Source organism: Callorhinus ursinus, unplaced genomic scaffold, assembly GCF_003265705.2.
Source record: "Callorhinus ursinus isolate GAN/ISIS: 27379988/994484 unplaced genomic scaffold, GSC_fseal_2.0 scaffold5, whole genome shotgun sequence".
NCBI lineage: Eukaryota > Metazoa > Chordata > Mammalia > Carnivora > Otariidae > Callorhinus > Callorhinus ursinus.
The window spans coordinates 29,084,797-29,099,227 of NW_027397067.1; the positions used below are offsets into that span (position 1 = coordinate 29,084,797).

The 14,431-nt window shown below is 40.5% G+C and overlaps 1 protein-coding gene across 1 annotated transcript in view; it reads left to right on the plus strand.

The window, feature by feature from the left end:
* The window catches only part of STMN2 (stathmin 2), a 49,604-nt gene extending 36,809 nt beyond the window's left edge, over positions 1 to 12,795 (plus strand). Inside the window, exons 4-5 of the mRNA XM_025870755.2 lie at positions 2,511 to 2,702; positions 11,424 to 12,795. Of these exons, the coding sequence (XP_025726540.1) occupies positions 2,511 to 2,702; positions 11,424 to 11,483 (252 nt within the window). The 3' untranslated portion in view covers positions 11,484 to 12,795. The remainder of the gene's footprint in view (positions 1 to 2,510; positions 2,703 to 11,423) is intronic.
* Positions 12,796 to 14,431: the final 1,636 nt, after the last annotated feature.

Genomic DNA, 14,431 nt, shown 5'->3' on the forward strand with positions numbered 1-14,431 from the left:
TGTGGGAGTGTTTGTTCACGCAGACCACATGTGCGCCACCAAGGCAAGGCATTTGAAAAGGTATGGGCTGCGATATTGTCCTTTGAATCCCCAGGGCTTCCCTTCTCAATTCTATTCCCCTGACGTCTCCTGACTGTCTTTACGTCTTTCACAAAAGAAAATTAAGAATGCAAATACAAACTGTAAGTTAGAACACAGTTTTAAGAGTGCCAGAGTAAATTTGAGCACCTGAAAATTAGAAGTTACTCAGTTGCCCCTTGATAATGATAACTCTCTGGTAACTGTCTCTGTGAGCTGATACAGTGAAGAACAGCAAGCACATGATCCCTTGCCCTGAGTCCATCAGAGAGAAACTTTACACACACACACACACACACACACAAACACACATATCTGTAGTTAGTGTGTCTCTGTCACAATTCAGTAGTCCTGGTAGCAGTAAAGAAGCAAAATCAATGTAGGATGCTTTACCTATAGTCCCACCTAGAGGCAGGAGGACGAACCAGCTAGAAAATATTTTTTCGTGTTTCTTCCCAAAAGGCTCCATTTGATTTTGAATTTATTCTGTGCTAACACTTTCTCGTTATTTTTTATACTGGGTTATTTGTAAACTACAACAAAGCAAGAATGTGATGAGTCTACCGAAGATGTCAGTGAAACCGTTTGGGGGTTAAAAGAAGACATAGGGCTAGTTCCCAGAATGTTCTAATCTCCAGTGAGTCACTAGACCCCTTCCTGATGAACTTCAGAATAAACACATCAGCAAAGAGTCTTAAGGCTGCCTGATTTTACCATTCCTGTAGAACTGTACCTGAAGAGAAGTTTCTTCCCCTGTCAAACTTCACAGTGTTTACGTACCAAGATCTCTTCTGTAAGGCCCCGTGACCACTGTTACCTAAAATGGTTTCCCATTAATGCTTTTAATAGTAATCAATATTTGACAAGCTATGAAATATTTTTTCTGATGTGCCATTTACAATTACTCCTGTGAAGGCTCACCTCAGAGCACCAGCCCGTGCTAGGCATTACCCAGGAACAATGAGTGTGCAATAATTTAGTCTTAAACCTGGATAGCTCAGGGCGCCTGGGCGGCTCAGTTGGTTAAGCAACTGCCTTCGGCTCAGGTCATGATCCTGGAGTCCCAGGATCGGTCCCGCATCGGGCTCCCTGCTCAGTGGGGAGCCTGCTTCTTCCTCTGACCCTCCCCCCTCTCGTGCTCTCTCTCTTTCTCTCTCTCTTTCTCTCTCTCTCAAATGAATAAATAAAATCTTAAAAAAAAAAAAACCTGGATAGCTCAGTATTGAGTAAGACTTCTTTTAGCTGCATCTTGAGGAAAAAATCAAGTTAAATAGCACATCTAAATCACCAACACAGGCCATAGACCATGCCAGTGCATTTTCCAGAAGGTATTCTGTGAATGGCCTGCATGAGAATCACTGGGGAAGCTTATCAAAAATACAGATTCCTGGATCTTAGGAAAGAACCACAGAATCAGAATTAGGGGAGGGGGTAGATACCAGGCCTCTGCATTTTTATCAAGCACCTCAGTGATTGTTAACCTACACTGTATAGAGTTGAACAGCCTCCTGATGCTGCAGGAGGATTACAGTGCACAAAATGTGGAGGGATGTTGGGTGGGGTGTATCTGGCTCTGATGTTTCCGCTCTAATCACTAAGGACCACAGGGTTTCAAAGATTACCCAGGTGACCTCAGCATGCTCAAGAGGAGGCCGGAACAAGAGCTTTATATTTTCTGTGGCCAAGTGGACATTAACTTTGCACTGTTCACAAGTATCCAAAGAGAATTTGGCTAATGAAAGAAAAACAGGCAGATTGGAGGTGGGGGGGTGGTTGGAATGTTGGTGTAATAAAATGAGAAAATGAATTTGGCGATTTGATTGGCTGGAGTTGAAAAGCTTACTGCAGGACTCAGCCTATAGCTGATCAAAAAGTGGGGCAGGGAAAAGACTAGAACTTGCCCCAATCTTCCCGTATTTTCCTTAGGCTTCGATGGATGCTGCTATCCAGTGATTAATTGCAGCATCCCCGGTTACATAAATGCTTAGCAGCAACTTATTCTTTTTTTTTTAAATTTTATTAGGTTATGTTAATCACCACACATTACATCATTAGTGTTTGATGTAGTGTTCCATGATTCATTGTTTGTGTATAAGACCCAGTGCTCCATTCAGTAGGTGCCCTCTTTAATACCCATCACCAGGTTAACCTATCCCCCCACTGCCCTCCCCTCTTATTCTAAAAAACAAAAACTCCTCAGTCGGCGTTAAATGCTTCTTCTAAGACAGTGCATCCAGAAAACTCACAGCTGAAATTTCAGCTAACCACATTCTATAGATAACTCTAAGCCATGCTGATGAGTACTGAATGGTAACAGTGCTCAAGGCTAGAAGTAGTGTTCATCTGAAAAGAACACTCTCGAATCAGTGGACCATTGTTCTGCCAGGTTTGCGTGTGGGTGACTATAAGATGGATATGTTTTTCTTCCCCAGTCTCAGGAGGCCCAGGTGCTGAAACAATTGGCAGAGAAGAGGGAACATGAGCGAGAAGTCCTTCAGAAGGCTTTGGAGGAGAACAACAACTTCAGCAAAATGGCGGAGGAAAAGCTGATCCTGAAAATGGAACAAATTAAAGAAAACCGTGAGGCTAATCTAGCTGCTATTATTGAACGTCTGCAGGAAAAGGTAATCCCGGCAAAGTTCTGGGCATAATAAGCATGTGTTCATATGCAACACAGCTGGGTGAGCTCTCAAATGCCCCGGCACCAGAGACTTAGTCAAAACTTACTTCAAGTGAAGAGACAGCCAACCCCTTGGGCAGGTTCTCCCATGGTAGCACTGACTTCATGGGCACTGCACCGTGGTAGAGGAATAGGAATCCAACATTGAAGCTAGAACTGAGTCAGATTTTTTTAGCGGTGAATGAATTCAGGGAGGCTGATCCATGCTTTTCAAGTATAGAAAAGACTTCTGTACAAACTTGAAGAACCAGTCTATTAGAAAAATACTAAACTGGAAACATGAAGTATGCCACATAAATAATAATTAATAAGTAACAATAATATATAATAAAATAATAAATTCAATATTTACTTCACTAAAATGTAATGCTAAATATATAAATAGTAATTTGGAAAAATACATTTGTCAGAAAATGACAGAATATCTATAAAAAAATGAGAAGCCCATACTCTCCATGTAGGAAAATCTACATGGAAAACTAGGGTATAATAACATTTCATGAAACCAAAGCAGAGGGGAGCTAGTAAGGGATGTTCATTTCCCCAAGTTCTCATATCCTGGTGCCTTTCTTCTCACCTACCCTTCCATCAGGCTGAGCAGTGCTGGAGATTCTCTGGAAAGTGTTCTCTCCTTTATGCGGGCTCTATTGCTATCTATCCACCACCACCACCCAGAAAACTTTCCTTTGAAAATGTATAGCTATAAATAGTTTAGCTTTTCCATCTCCAGAAATTGGATGAAGCATTGAGAAATATGATTTTTTGAGAAACAATACCTCAGTCCTTTCCTGAGCAGTTGTCCCCAGCACCAGTACTGAGTGCTATGACATGTTGGCTCTGGAGAGAAAAGTAGGACTCCCCCTGTCATCAGAGCATTAAGATCTAGACAAGATCAGCCTCCTGTTTTCTGAGTATCTCTTAGGAAAACTCATGTCGTCTCCTAGAATTGGCCCATCCCATCTAAGAATCAGGCAACCCTATTCTGATGTTCTCATCTATTCTGATGACTGTTTTCACTCCCATTCTCTGATTACAAATATCAGTCCAGAACCAAAAGAAATCAGGCATAAAACCTAAAAATATATACATTTAATTCCATGGAGATTTTGGTGGGCATCTGTGCTCTTGAGGAATTTTTGAAAGCATTGCTGGGGAAGCGTGTGTGGGCTGACACAGCAGGAGGACACTGACGCTCTCTGAGGTGTATAGAGAAAGTACTAGGTGACCTGGGCAGGAACGGAGAGCCACTGAATGCCTTGGTCAGAACCTTAAAGTTAAAATTTAATTTACTTATGGGCGCCTGGGTGGCTCAGTTGCTTAAGCCACTGCCTTCGGCTCAGGTCATGATCCTGGAGTCCCGGGATCGAGTCCCACATCGGGCTCCCTGCTCAGCGAGGAGTCTGCTTCTCCCTCTGACCCTCTTCCCTCTCGTGCTCTCTGTCTCTCATTCTCTCTCTCTCAAATAAATAAATAAAATCTTTTTAAAAAAAATTTAATTTACTTATCTAAGCTAGTGCTTCCAACACTCTCAGAACAATGTCATTGTGCTTCACCTAAGTGCATCAGGTCAGAATTTGAAGGGGCACTTCGGCTCTCTGCATGTTACACATGGTGGTACCATAGCAAGTACTTTGCTGAGATGCAGGAGAGCAAAGTCCTACTGGATAAAATTTATGCCCTTCACCTTGAGCCATTTGGTCTGCCTCCATTTATCCTCCATTCACACGTTTATGCACAACCAAGGAGATTCTTGCTGACTAAAGCTGGTACCATGGACAGCAAAAGACCACCATGTATTCTGCTCTGAATAATTACGAGTCAACTCTCTCATATCCTAGACCCTAAAAAAAAGAAAGAAAGAAAGGAAAAAAAAAAAATCAAGTGGAGTTGCTAGGGATGGGACATGCTGGTCATATTCCAGGATTTTCCATTAAACCTTAGTATCCAGTGCAAGATTTATATCATCAACAACCAAGACCATGATTGTTCTTTGAAATTACACATATACAAATATGCAGCATGTCCCTCTTGATTTCAATTATAAAATGGTACATGAAACTTCCATGTTTTAACTAGTATTTCCAGAAGTGTTCGATTTTAATAGGCAGTTTCTTTTTCTCGGTGTGTTTCTCTTCACTCACTCCCTGCCCAGCACCTTTTTGCACTCTTCCCCATTCTCACCCAGATTTAGTCTCTACCCCTTTTCACACACACATGCATACAGACTTGCAATTTGTCCTGGAAATAATTAACCTGTGGACAGCTTAACATTCCTGATATGAAGCCGCAGAATCTCCAGGGGTGGGACCCAGGCATCTATATTTTTTTAAGACTCTCCAGATGACTCCAGTATTCAGCCAGGTTTGAGAACTAGGGGTTTATAGCCTATTCTGATTTAAATCTCAGCTGACAGTGTTCTATCCCATGCTGAATGATACAGCGCAGATCATTTTTAAGGCCACACTTCCCCTGGTATTTCATAGCCGCAGAGATGCTTTTCAAATCTAATGAGATCTTTGGCCAGGGTTAGCCAAGATCTATTATCTTCTCCATAAAGTGGAGTATTCCTTATGGAATACCAAATTTACTTCTTTCTGATATATTTTAAATATGTTTTCTTTTTCCTAAAATAAGACAAAGTAAGTTTTTTATTATTACCAATATCTAGCCTTTTGTTTGAATGAAATTACTGCAATGAGATTAAAATTAAAAAGAGAATCAGTAACAATAGTAATGCTGAAAATGCATGAAACTGTTAACATACATAACCTGTTTTGGAATCTGATGCATCAAAAGATGATTACCACTGAAAATGAGTTAGCCATTCAATGAGTATTTATGGAGTACTGACTATGTACTTAGAAACCTGGAAGAGGGTGTAATATCAAAGAGCATTTATTAACCATCTCTTTCCCCATGCAGGCAATATAAAACCCAGCAAAAATAACCTAGCAGCAAAAATTAGAGAATAAGTCAACATATCATATGAACCAATAAAGATAGTAAATACAAAGGCACTGGGAAAATGTGAGTAAAAATAAATCCACATCAAGGCTAACACACTAAATTCCCACCATTTTGACAGGCCTCACTGACCCTATCAATTAGCCAGGAGACGTGAAACAATTCCACGTGAGCTTTTGCCAGCACTCTGCCTTCCCCTGACCCTGCCCTTCACCCCTCAAGTAAGAGAACAGAGCATCGGAGCAGAGCATGTCTTCCCGTGGTGTCCATGGTTTCTTGGGTATCATTCACTGATAACGTCCAACAAATTTCTTGAGACCCAGCCATGTTAGGCTCAGAGTCTTTAGCTAAAACTGAAAGCCGAAAGCAAAAGCCATCTCGATTGCACTTTAGAACCCACTGAAGTACTCTTTAAACTAAGAGATTTCAATGTAATTGTCTGGGATGGGACCCTGAGTTCAGTATTACTTTTAAAATTTGCCAGTCGGCGCTAATATTTAGCAGGAGTTGAGAACTGCTGAGCTAAAGACTTCTTAAATATGCTTTGTTATGTTGTCATAAATTATATTTAAATATTTTTTAATCTGTGTTCCATAAAACTGTTCTTTTTTCCTTCAGAAAAGAATTTTACACTTTTTTTTTCAATTTCTGTTTTCATAACACCTCACCTCAACACTCCAGCTTATTATATAGAAAGGAATCAAATGTGGAGAAAGGTGTAGAAGAAGGAGTGGCTATGCCACAAAGAGCTACACTAGGCTGATCTGTTTATGTCACTCAAATTGAAATTACACATACCCAACAGTCTTCAAAGTGAGTGACATAAATAGTCATCCCCAGGACTCGAAAGTGTAGTCTGTGGTTTATGAGTGACACTCTGGTGAGGTTTAAAATGTTCTTATTCTTGGAATAGAATAATAGAAAGAGACACAGAGACAGAGACGGAGACGGAGACAGAAAAGCCCCTATTCCTGCCACACAGAAAGGATTAAAGAGACACTTTCTGCCTCCCCTAACATGTCCTTCCTCCCCTAACGCTCGACAGCATCCTGCAGAAAATTCGCTGCCTGGCCCACCAGGAACCCTGAGTAGCAACAGCTCACTCATCAGACCCGAACAGGATCTGTAGTGGGTAATTTTGAAAGATCAGTTAAAGCGGGTATAATCATTTTAACAATAATACATACATTCATTAAACACATAAGTTTAACATCAAACACTTAAATGTCCAGCCAATCACCAATCTTTCGATGTAGGCCAGGACCTTTGTGAGAAGCGGATCAGTTAACAGGGGTCCCATGTCCTTCCCCCCCCCATTTTCCACCTATGCCCCATTAGCCATGTCTTACAGTTTCAATTTCTTTAAAATTGGGTGAGGACTAAAGACATCTGCAAAATAATATGGATATATAGGATCTATACAACTTTTCTTTTTTTTACAATTTCGCCTCGCTTTTATAGTCGATCCAATATCTGATCATAATTCCCTTTCTCGAGTATTTCCAAAGCTTACCCTCCACCCTCACAATTTTCTATTACTGTAATATTTAACTGAATCATATAATTAAATTTTCAACTAGCTAGTGGAACAGACTGGAAATATCAATGACTGCAAGCAAGCATATAACTCAACCAGTGAGAGGAAAAGTATGTGGAAATAATAGGGAAGAGCCTCCCAGCCTCACAGGCAACCCAACATTTAGGAGATAGCAGGATGATGGAGGGGATGGAGAATGTTGGTTTACCTAGCAGGTCAACTGAAAGGACTTCCACTGAAGCTTGTTGAATTCTCCACTTAGTTCAAATGGTGTCACATCCTCTTGCTTTTATACCACAATCCCACCACCCACTAGCTACTGCCAAGACTGCCCAGATCATAATATTGTGGCAGAGACCAAAGGAATTTTCCATGGTGTTCAGGAGTGAGAGAAACAAAAAAAGGAGATGCCTTGACAGCTACTTTGCCTAGCCAGCCACAAAGGACAGTACTTAAGAAATAAGAGTTGTTTTAGTATAACTGATAATTTCACCTCTAACAATGGAGAAAAGTTGAAGTGAAAACATTATAGCCATTATTTCAGTGACAATCACATCACATGATATGATATAGCTTAAAATAATACAAATAGTTTGAGGGAATAAGATTCTGTGATTCTTTTCCTAAAGGATGATTTGGATGCTACATAATGCTTTAGATCAAGATTTCGGCCATCATTAGTTTTCATCTGTGGTCAATTTTTATTCTTCTCATCTGACTTTGTTTCTTTGGGGGGGTTCATTCTTATTCACAAGTGCCATTTATGTAAGTATTTACTATTGAACATATCAGATGAATGAATAATGAAAGGAAAAGAGGAGTTAAAACTAGCTGTTACCGATTGGTCCCTGTAGGCCAGCCATTTTGCGTGTACTATTGCGTGTAATCCAAACAACAACCCTGAAAGGAGATACTGTTATTGTCCTCGTTGCACATCTGAGGGACTTTGTCCTTAGAGAGTTTACGCCATTTGGTCAAGATCACAAAGCTAAGTAGACCAGAGAGTTTAGATTTGAACCCATGTCTTTTTGATTCCCAACATCCATACTAAGCTAAAGCTGCAATTCTTTGTCAATCATCAAACAATGCTCAGTAAGCAGGCTTGGCAGTACCATTGGAAGTTTATACTCCAGTGACCACTGTCATCTTAATATATATGAAAACGTGCCTTCCTGGCACTCACAGCTCACTCTTGACCCCACTTTTGTTTTGCAAGTGCATGGTCATTTGTCAAAAGAATTCTTGATGATATTGATTGACCTCGTTTTGCATTTAAATAGACTCATATAACAGAATTTCATAGATGGAACTGATACTCTGGGTCATCTAATTCAAATCCCTGGTTTGTATTTGGTACCTAGTGAAGCAAAGGAGACATTAAAAGGTAAAGAAAAAAAAAGGAAGACCTCATATTTCTTGGCTTCCAGCACAGAAATCTCTCTAATCACATTTTCTTAAGGAATTGGAATTTCTCCTAACTTTTCCTTTCATACATGTTTGCATATCAAGGGGATAGTTGCATACAATGCTAAAAGATGATATATTACACTTCCTTTATATTGATGGGAGGAAGGAGGGAAATCGCAGAGAACTTTGTAAATGTAGATCTGCTTCAGTCTGTCTCAACCAAGGGTATGACAGCACCCGCGGGATAGTGGAAGCTCAATAATGAGATGCATCTTGTCAAAGAATAGCCTTGACTTTTTGATGAGCATCCCAACTACCTTAATAACTTCTAACAATTGCGGTTTCCTGATTAAAAAAAAAAAAGACTATGTTGAAAACCTCCCGCATGTCTGCCCTTTGATTCTCCCACATTCTGATAGAAAGTCAAATTACGATTTCATGGGTATATATTTGGGGATTTGAATACAAAGTTTTCAAATAACATATTTACTAAACTACCTGAAAATAAACAATGTTTCTCCTAGAAACTCAGAAATTATTTATTTTCCCTTTTTTAATGTTTCTCTTCAGCTCACAGATCTATTTGTTCTTTCCTGTAACGGAACCCATTTCCTTACAATTAATTTTGAGTTTCATAAGAAGTGTGCTCCAGGGAGGCCCAGGATTACTAATTATAATGCTCCCTGTTAGAAATTTGAGTTTAGATCAATCCTTAGGCTTGGGTCTCTGTTATTTTGCTCTAGGATACTGATGGTCTGGGCTTTTTCTCAATTTTTGTCCGAGCTCAGCTCTCACTAATGAGCTTCTTTCTGCATGAGAAAGATTTTGCTGCATCTTTTTCCTCACGATGGCGGGACAAAAAGAAGGAAGGGCCAGGTGTGTCTCTGCTCCTTCCTCTGTGATATTTCTAAATGGGACAGACGTGACTTCCCTATCTAAGCCTTTTCCCCCTTCTCGTTACGGCTTTTCAACATACACAAAAAGCTCATTTAAACCAATTAAATAAAATTGTGTTTCAACTCACTGGAGTCAACTTCCTGCTTACTCCAATTCTATCTTTGAAGGAAGTGTAAGATGTTATACGCCTTTTTCTCCCAGCACCCACACTTGAAAAGCTACATGTTTCCGCACAACTATTAAATTTTTTCCTTCTGCTAAGAGTGAGGTTGTGGAGTTGTGGTTAACAGAGTGGGCTGTAGAGCCAGGCTCCCGGAGGTGGAGTCCCAGCCCTGCCGCTTGTTAGTTCTGTGATCTTGGGCAAGTGGCGTAGGCTTTCTGTGCCTCAGTTTCTTCATTTGTTAAATGGGAACCAGAATAATGCCTCTACCGTGGGATTGTTGTGAGGAGGAACAGGGAACTTGACAGGTAAAAATGTGTATTTATGCAGAACTGCTTACCTATTAAGTGCCTAATAAATGCTCAGCATTATAAAGAACACAGAAAGCAGGGACTCATTGAGATTAATCGAGTTTAATGGTAAGATTTACTTTATAGCTGGCCAAGGTCTTTGCCCCTGAACTAAGGGAATCCATAGAGCCAGAAGAAATTTCTGGACCTACAGGGGAAAAAAAATAGCAATATAAATAATACTCTAAGTAGAAAAAGAAATAATACTAATAATTTTTACCATTTTACAATTTCAATTCAACAAGCAATTATTTAGTACCTATGATATGCAAGACATGGGGTTTATAGTCATTCAGTATAGAACTGTGTACTGAAAAATACCTGATCCACCCTTCCCCTCACTTTCCTCCACAGAAAGTTCAGTTCCCAAACCAAACTTAGCGCCTCAGTTCCTCATGTAAATAAATATTCACCCATCACGGGCTTAGTGCAGAACACTCTGCTATGCCCAGCAAGTGTAACAAAAGTGAGAAAATACAGTCCTGGCCTTCAGTGAGCTTATATATAAGCTTCTACTTAATATAGAAGATGAGACAAGAACAGGAATGCCCATAGTAGAAGTTAAAGTAAAATGGCTGCCACTCATAAGCAAAGGTTTATGCAGGTGTTCAAAAGGAAAGTCAGATTAATTTTATTTTGTGATCTCCTGAAAATCTTCGTGGAGGAAGACATAACTGCTACAGGCTTTAAAGAGTGGGTTTATGATCCTGACCAAATGGAGACAGAAGACTAGGAATCTCAAGCATTAAAAATTGCATGAAAAGACAACTCCATTATATAAAAACACCAAGAATGTGTATGTAGGAGAAGAGTAGAGGGTAAGGCTGGAAAGGTTATTTGGACTCAAGCTTTGAAAGACCCTGACAAACAGAGTAAGCATTTAGGAAACATACAAAAAGCCTTCTTCCTGTAGTTAATCCTCTCAAAGTGTCCACTGGCAATTACAAAGCCCTTAACATACTCAGGAAGAGGAAAAAAAAGAAACCATTAAAAATGACAGGGTAAGCAACAATGTGATGTTTTATTGCTACTTCCTGGATTTAGATAGTAGTCGTCATATTCAAAATTCTCTTAATCATAGGACCTTTCGATCATAGTTTTGATCAAATATAGCATTAAGGTTTTTTTAGACGCTGTAAGTCTTATAAGATCCTCCATAATATGATACTTCCTGGGTCTCCTGTGGTCATGTCTCGTGAAATGAGAAAATTTCCTAAAGATAGACACCAAACAACTGGGTGACTTCCAGTGAGACACGTACCCTGTAAAGGAGTAGGCAGGCCTTCCTGGGTCTCCGTGGAGCAGAGAGCCGGGCTCTGTGACGTTGCTTCTCCCTTTGGTGTTTTCCAGGAGAGGCATGCTGCCGAGGTGCGCAGGAACAAGGAGCTCCAGGTTGAACTTTCTGGCTGAAGTGATGGAGGGTATGGCACGCCCCACCGTTAGTAAATCCCCCTGCCTATATTATAATGGATCATGCGATATCAGTATGGGAAATGTATGACATGGTTTAAAAAGAACTCATTATAAAAAACAAAAAACAGAATCAAAAATTAAAAAAAAATTCAATGCGGTCTCTTTGCAGAATGTTTTGCTTGATGTTTAAAAAATACCTTGGATCTTATTTTGTAAATACTTACATTTTTGTTAAAAAATACAAGTATTGCATTATGCAAGTTATTTCATAATCTTACATGTCCTGTAACAGGCTTTTGATGTTGTGTCTTTCCACTCAAATGAATTTGCTAGGTCTGTTCTTTTTGAAGCCCTCATGTTGAACTCCATTCCCTGCCCTTTTCATTCCAACAGAAAAATGAGGTCAGTAGACAGTCCATGGTGCTAGAAACCCACCATTGCCTAATGACCTAGACAGCTTTGTAATCTCTGAACTTGACTAAGACCATACCTAGGTTACAGGTATTATGATTCCATGCAAACCTCCACATTTGTTCACTCATAATCTACTAACTGTCTAGAAACTACAAAACCAGGCTGAGAAAAAAAAAAAAACAAACACCATTCATAGCATTTACTTCTGCTTCTACTGGATTATGTGCTACAAATGTGCTTTGGCTTTAGAAAGGGATGGATGAGAAGACAGATCTGAGATCAGTCTGGGTAGAAGCAAAAAGTTGAACCTCTTAAAACTGCTGAACACAGATCCAAATCCAAATGGTTCAAGCAGCCATGAAATCGCTCTTCATGAAGTGGGCTTAATTCTCTAGTTTAAGTTCTTTTGATGGAATGAATTACTTAATGTGTCAGGTGGCTTATTTGTGGATGCCATGATTGATGATGTTCATTTTAAGCTCTTACCTATAGTACAAGTACATGATGCTACTGAGTATTTTTCCACTTGGAAACTGTGAGCTGGTTGTTGCATTAAAACACACATACGAACAAGATCAAAAACACTGCGGACTTTCACTCAAGCTGGTCTTTCTTCCCCAGTGTGAGGCAATCCTGCCTATTAAAATAAAAAGAAATTTACTCCATCTGTGAGGGCTGATACAGCTAAGGGGGCTAGGCAGGGCATTTGTGCCAACTAAGAATCACCAGACACCCACCATAAGTACCTATCGCAGTTTTGAAGTCGTTTCTCCCCCAAATCCCAACTCCTGAAGGTTGCTGCCTGCATATTTACTCTTCATTAGTGCTATTTTCCTGTATGTCATTGTGAGCAAGCTGTGATTAATAAAGAATTGGAGTTCTGTGAACTAATAAAGATTCGGTCTGGTCTCTTGCCCCTTCACGTATCTGACCCTGGAGTTCAGATTTTGAAAGGGTGGCCATTGGATTAGACAATCCCCTAAGCAAAGAGACAATAATTAGAGTTTGAAGGAAACCTGTGCCCTGCTGACTCACTTCCTTCCTAGGGCAGCCGGCAGCCTCTCTTTTCTCTTTCCCTCTGACAGGCCAGCACAGCAGGCGAGGTCTTCAATCTGTTCCCCTTTAAAAAAAAAAAACATTCAGGACCGAAGGAGATAACCATAGGTTCAGACGGAACATTCTGAGAAAGAGACCCCCTTTCAAAGCACTTGGAAGGTTCCTGGCACACCTCGCGTTCTCCCATGTGGCTGCAGACCACCTTCGCCAGCCTGTGAGATGTGATTTCCCTGCCGTGCCGCTGAATTTTGCGCTGCCAAGAAGCACACTGCACACATGGACACAGCAGGGTCCTGTCAGTGACCCAGATGGATCCTCCAGGACCAAAGGAGCCACATCCAGGTTTAGCAGAAAATCATAAATGATTGAAACCACAGACTTATGAATAAGTAAACTGGGCTATCGTCCATAGGAGCACTAACAAGCCAAGTCTGGGCGGGTGGGGGGGAAGGCCACCTGGCCCCCTATCTTGAATATCCTTTATTTATAGGAATCTAACATTGCAGCCATCAATACACATGCCTACAAACATGGGCTCCATTATCTTCCTTTGGGAAGTCGATCGCAGCTTCTGATTAGCATAAAATAATCTGTATTTTTACACTGCTTTTTACATAACTTAGTTTGTAATTTTTTTATATACCATTATTTGAAGGGTTCCCATTGGGCCAGACCCTGTGATTAAGCCCTAGAAACATGAAAATGAGTGACCACAAGAAGCTCACAATTTACTTGCTTATGTTTAGCTCAGAACTAGCAACTAGGATATTTTGGTCTTTCCTTGCAGCATATTGAGGGGAAACATAAAATTTCTGTGAAGTTTTCTGAAATATTAGAATTAGTTGACAAACCTCTCACACTACTTTGTGGGTCCCTAAACTGGAAATGCTGACCAGTCCAACTGCCTAATCCCAAAAGTGAAGAAGCTAAGGCACAGAGAGACAGAGAAGGCTAAGTGATTTTGCTCCAGCTCACAAGGCCCACTTAGCGTGAATGCTCTCCTTATTAGTAGCTCATCAGCAGACCATCCTCAAATCTTACCACACCAGTGAGGATGTATTATGTCTTTGAAGCTCCCCTAGACTACTGGTTTCCAAATTTTGGCATGCTTCAGAGTCATTTGGAGGGCTTGTTAAAAATAGATTGCTGAGGGCACCTGGGTGGCTCAGATGGTTAGGCGTCTGCCTTCGGCTCAGGTCATGATCCCAGGGTCCTGGGATCGAGTCCCGCATCGGGCTCCCTGCTCCTTGGGAGCCTGCTTCTCCCTCTGCCTCTCTCTCTCTCTCTCTCTCTGTCTGTCTCTCATGAATAAATAAATAAAATCTTAAAAAAAAAAAAAAATAGATTGCTGAGCTCCAACCACAGAATTTCCGATTTCTGAGGTCTGTGTGGCAGCCTGAGAATGTGCATTTCTGTCATGTTCCCAAGTGGTACTAACCTCACTTGAGAGACCCCACTACAAAATGGCATTGTTA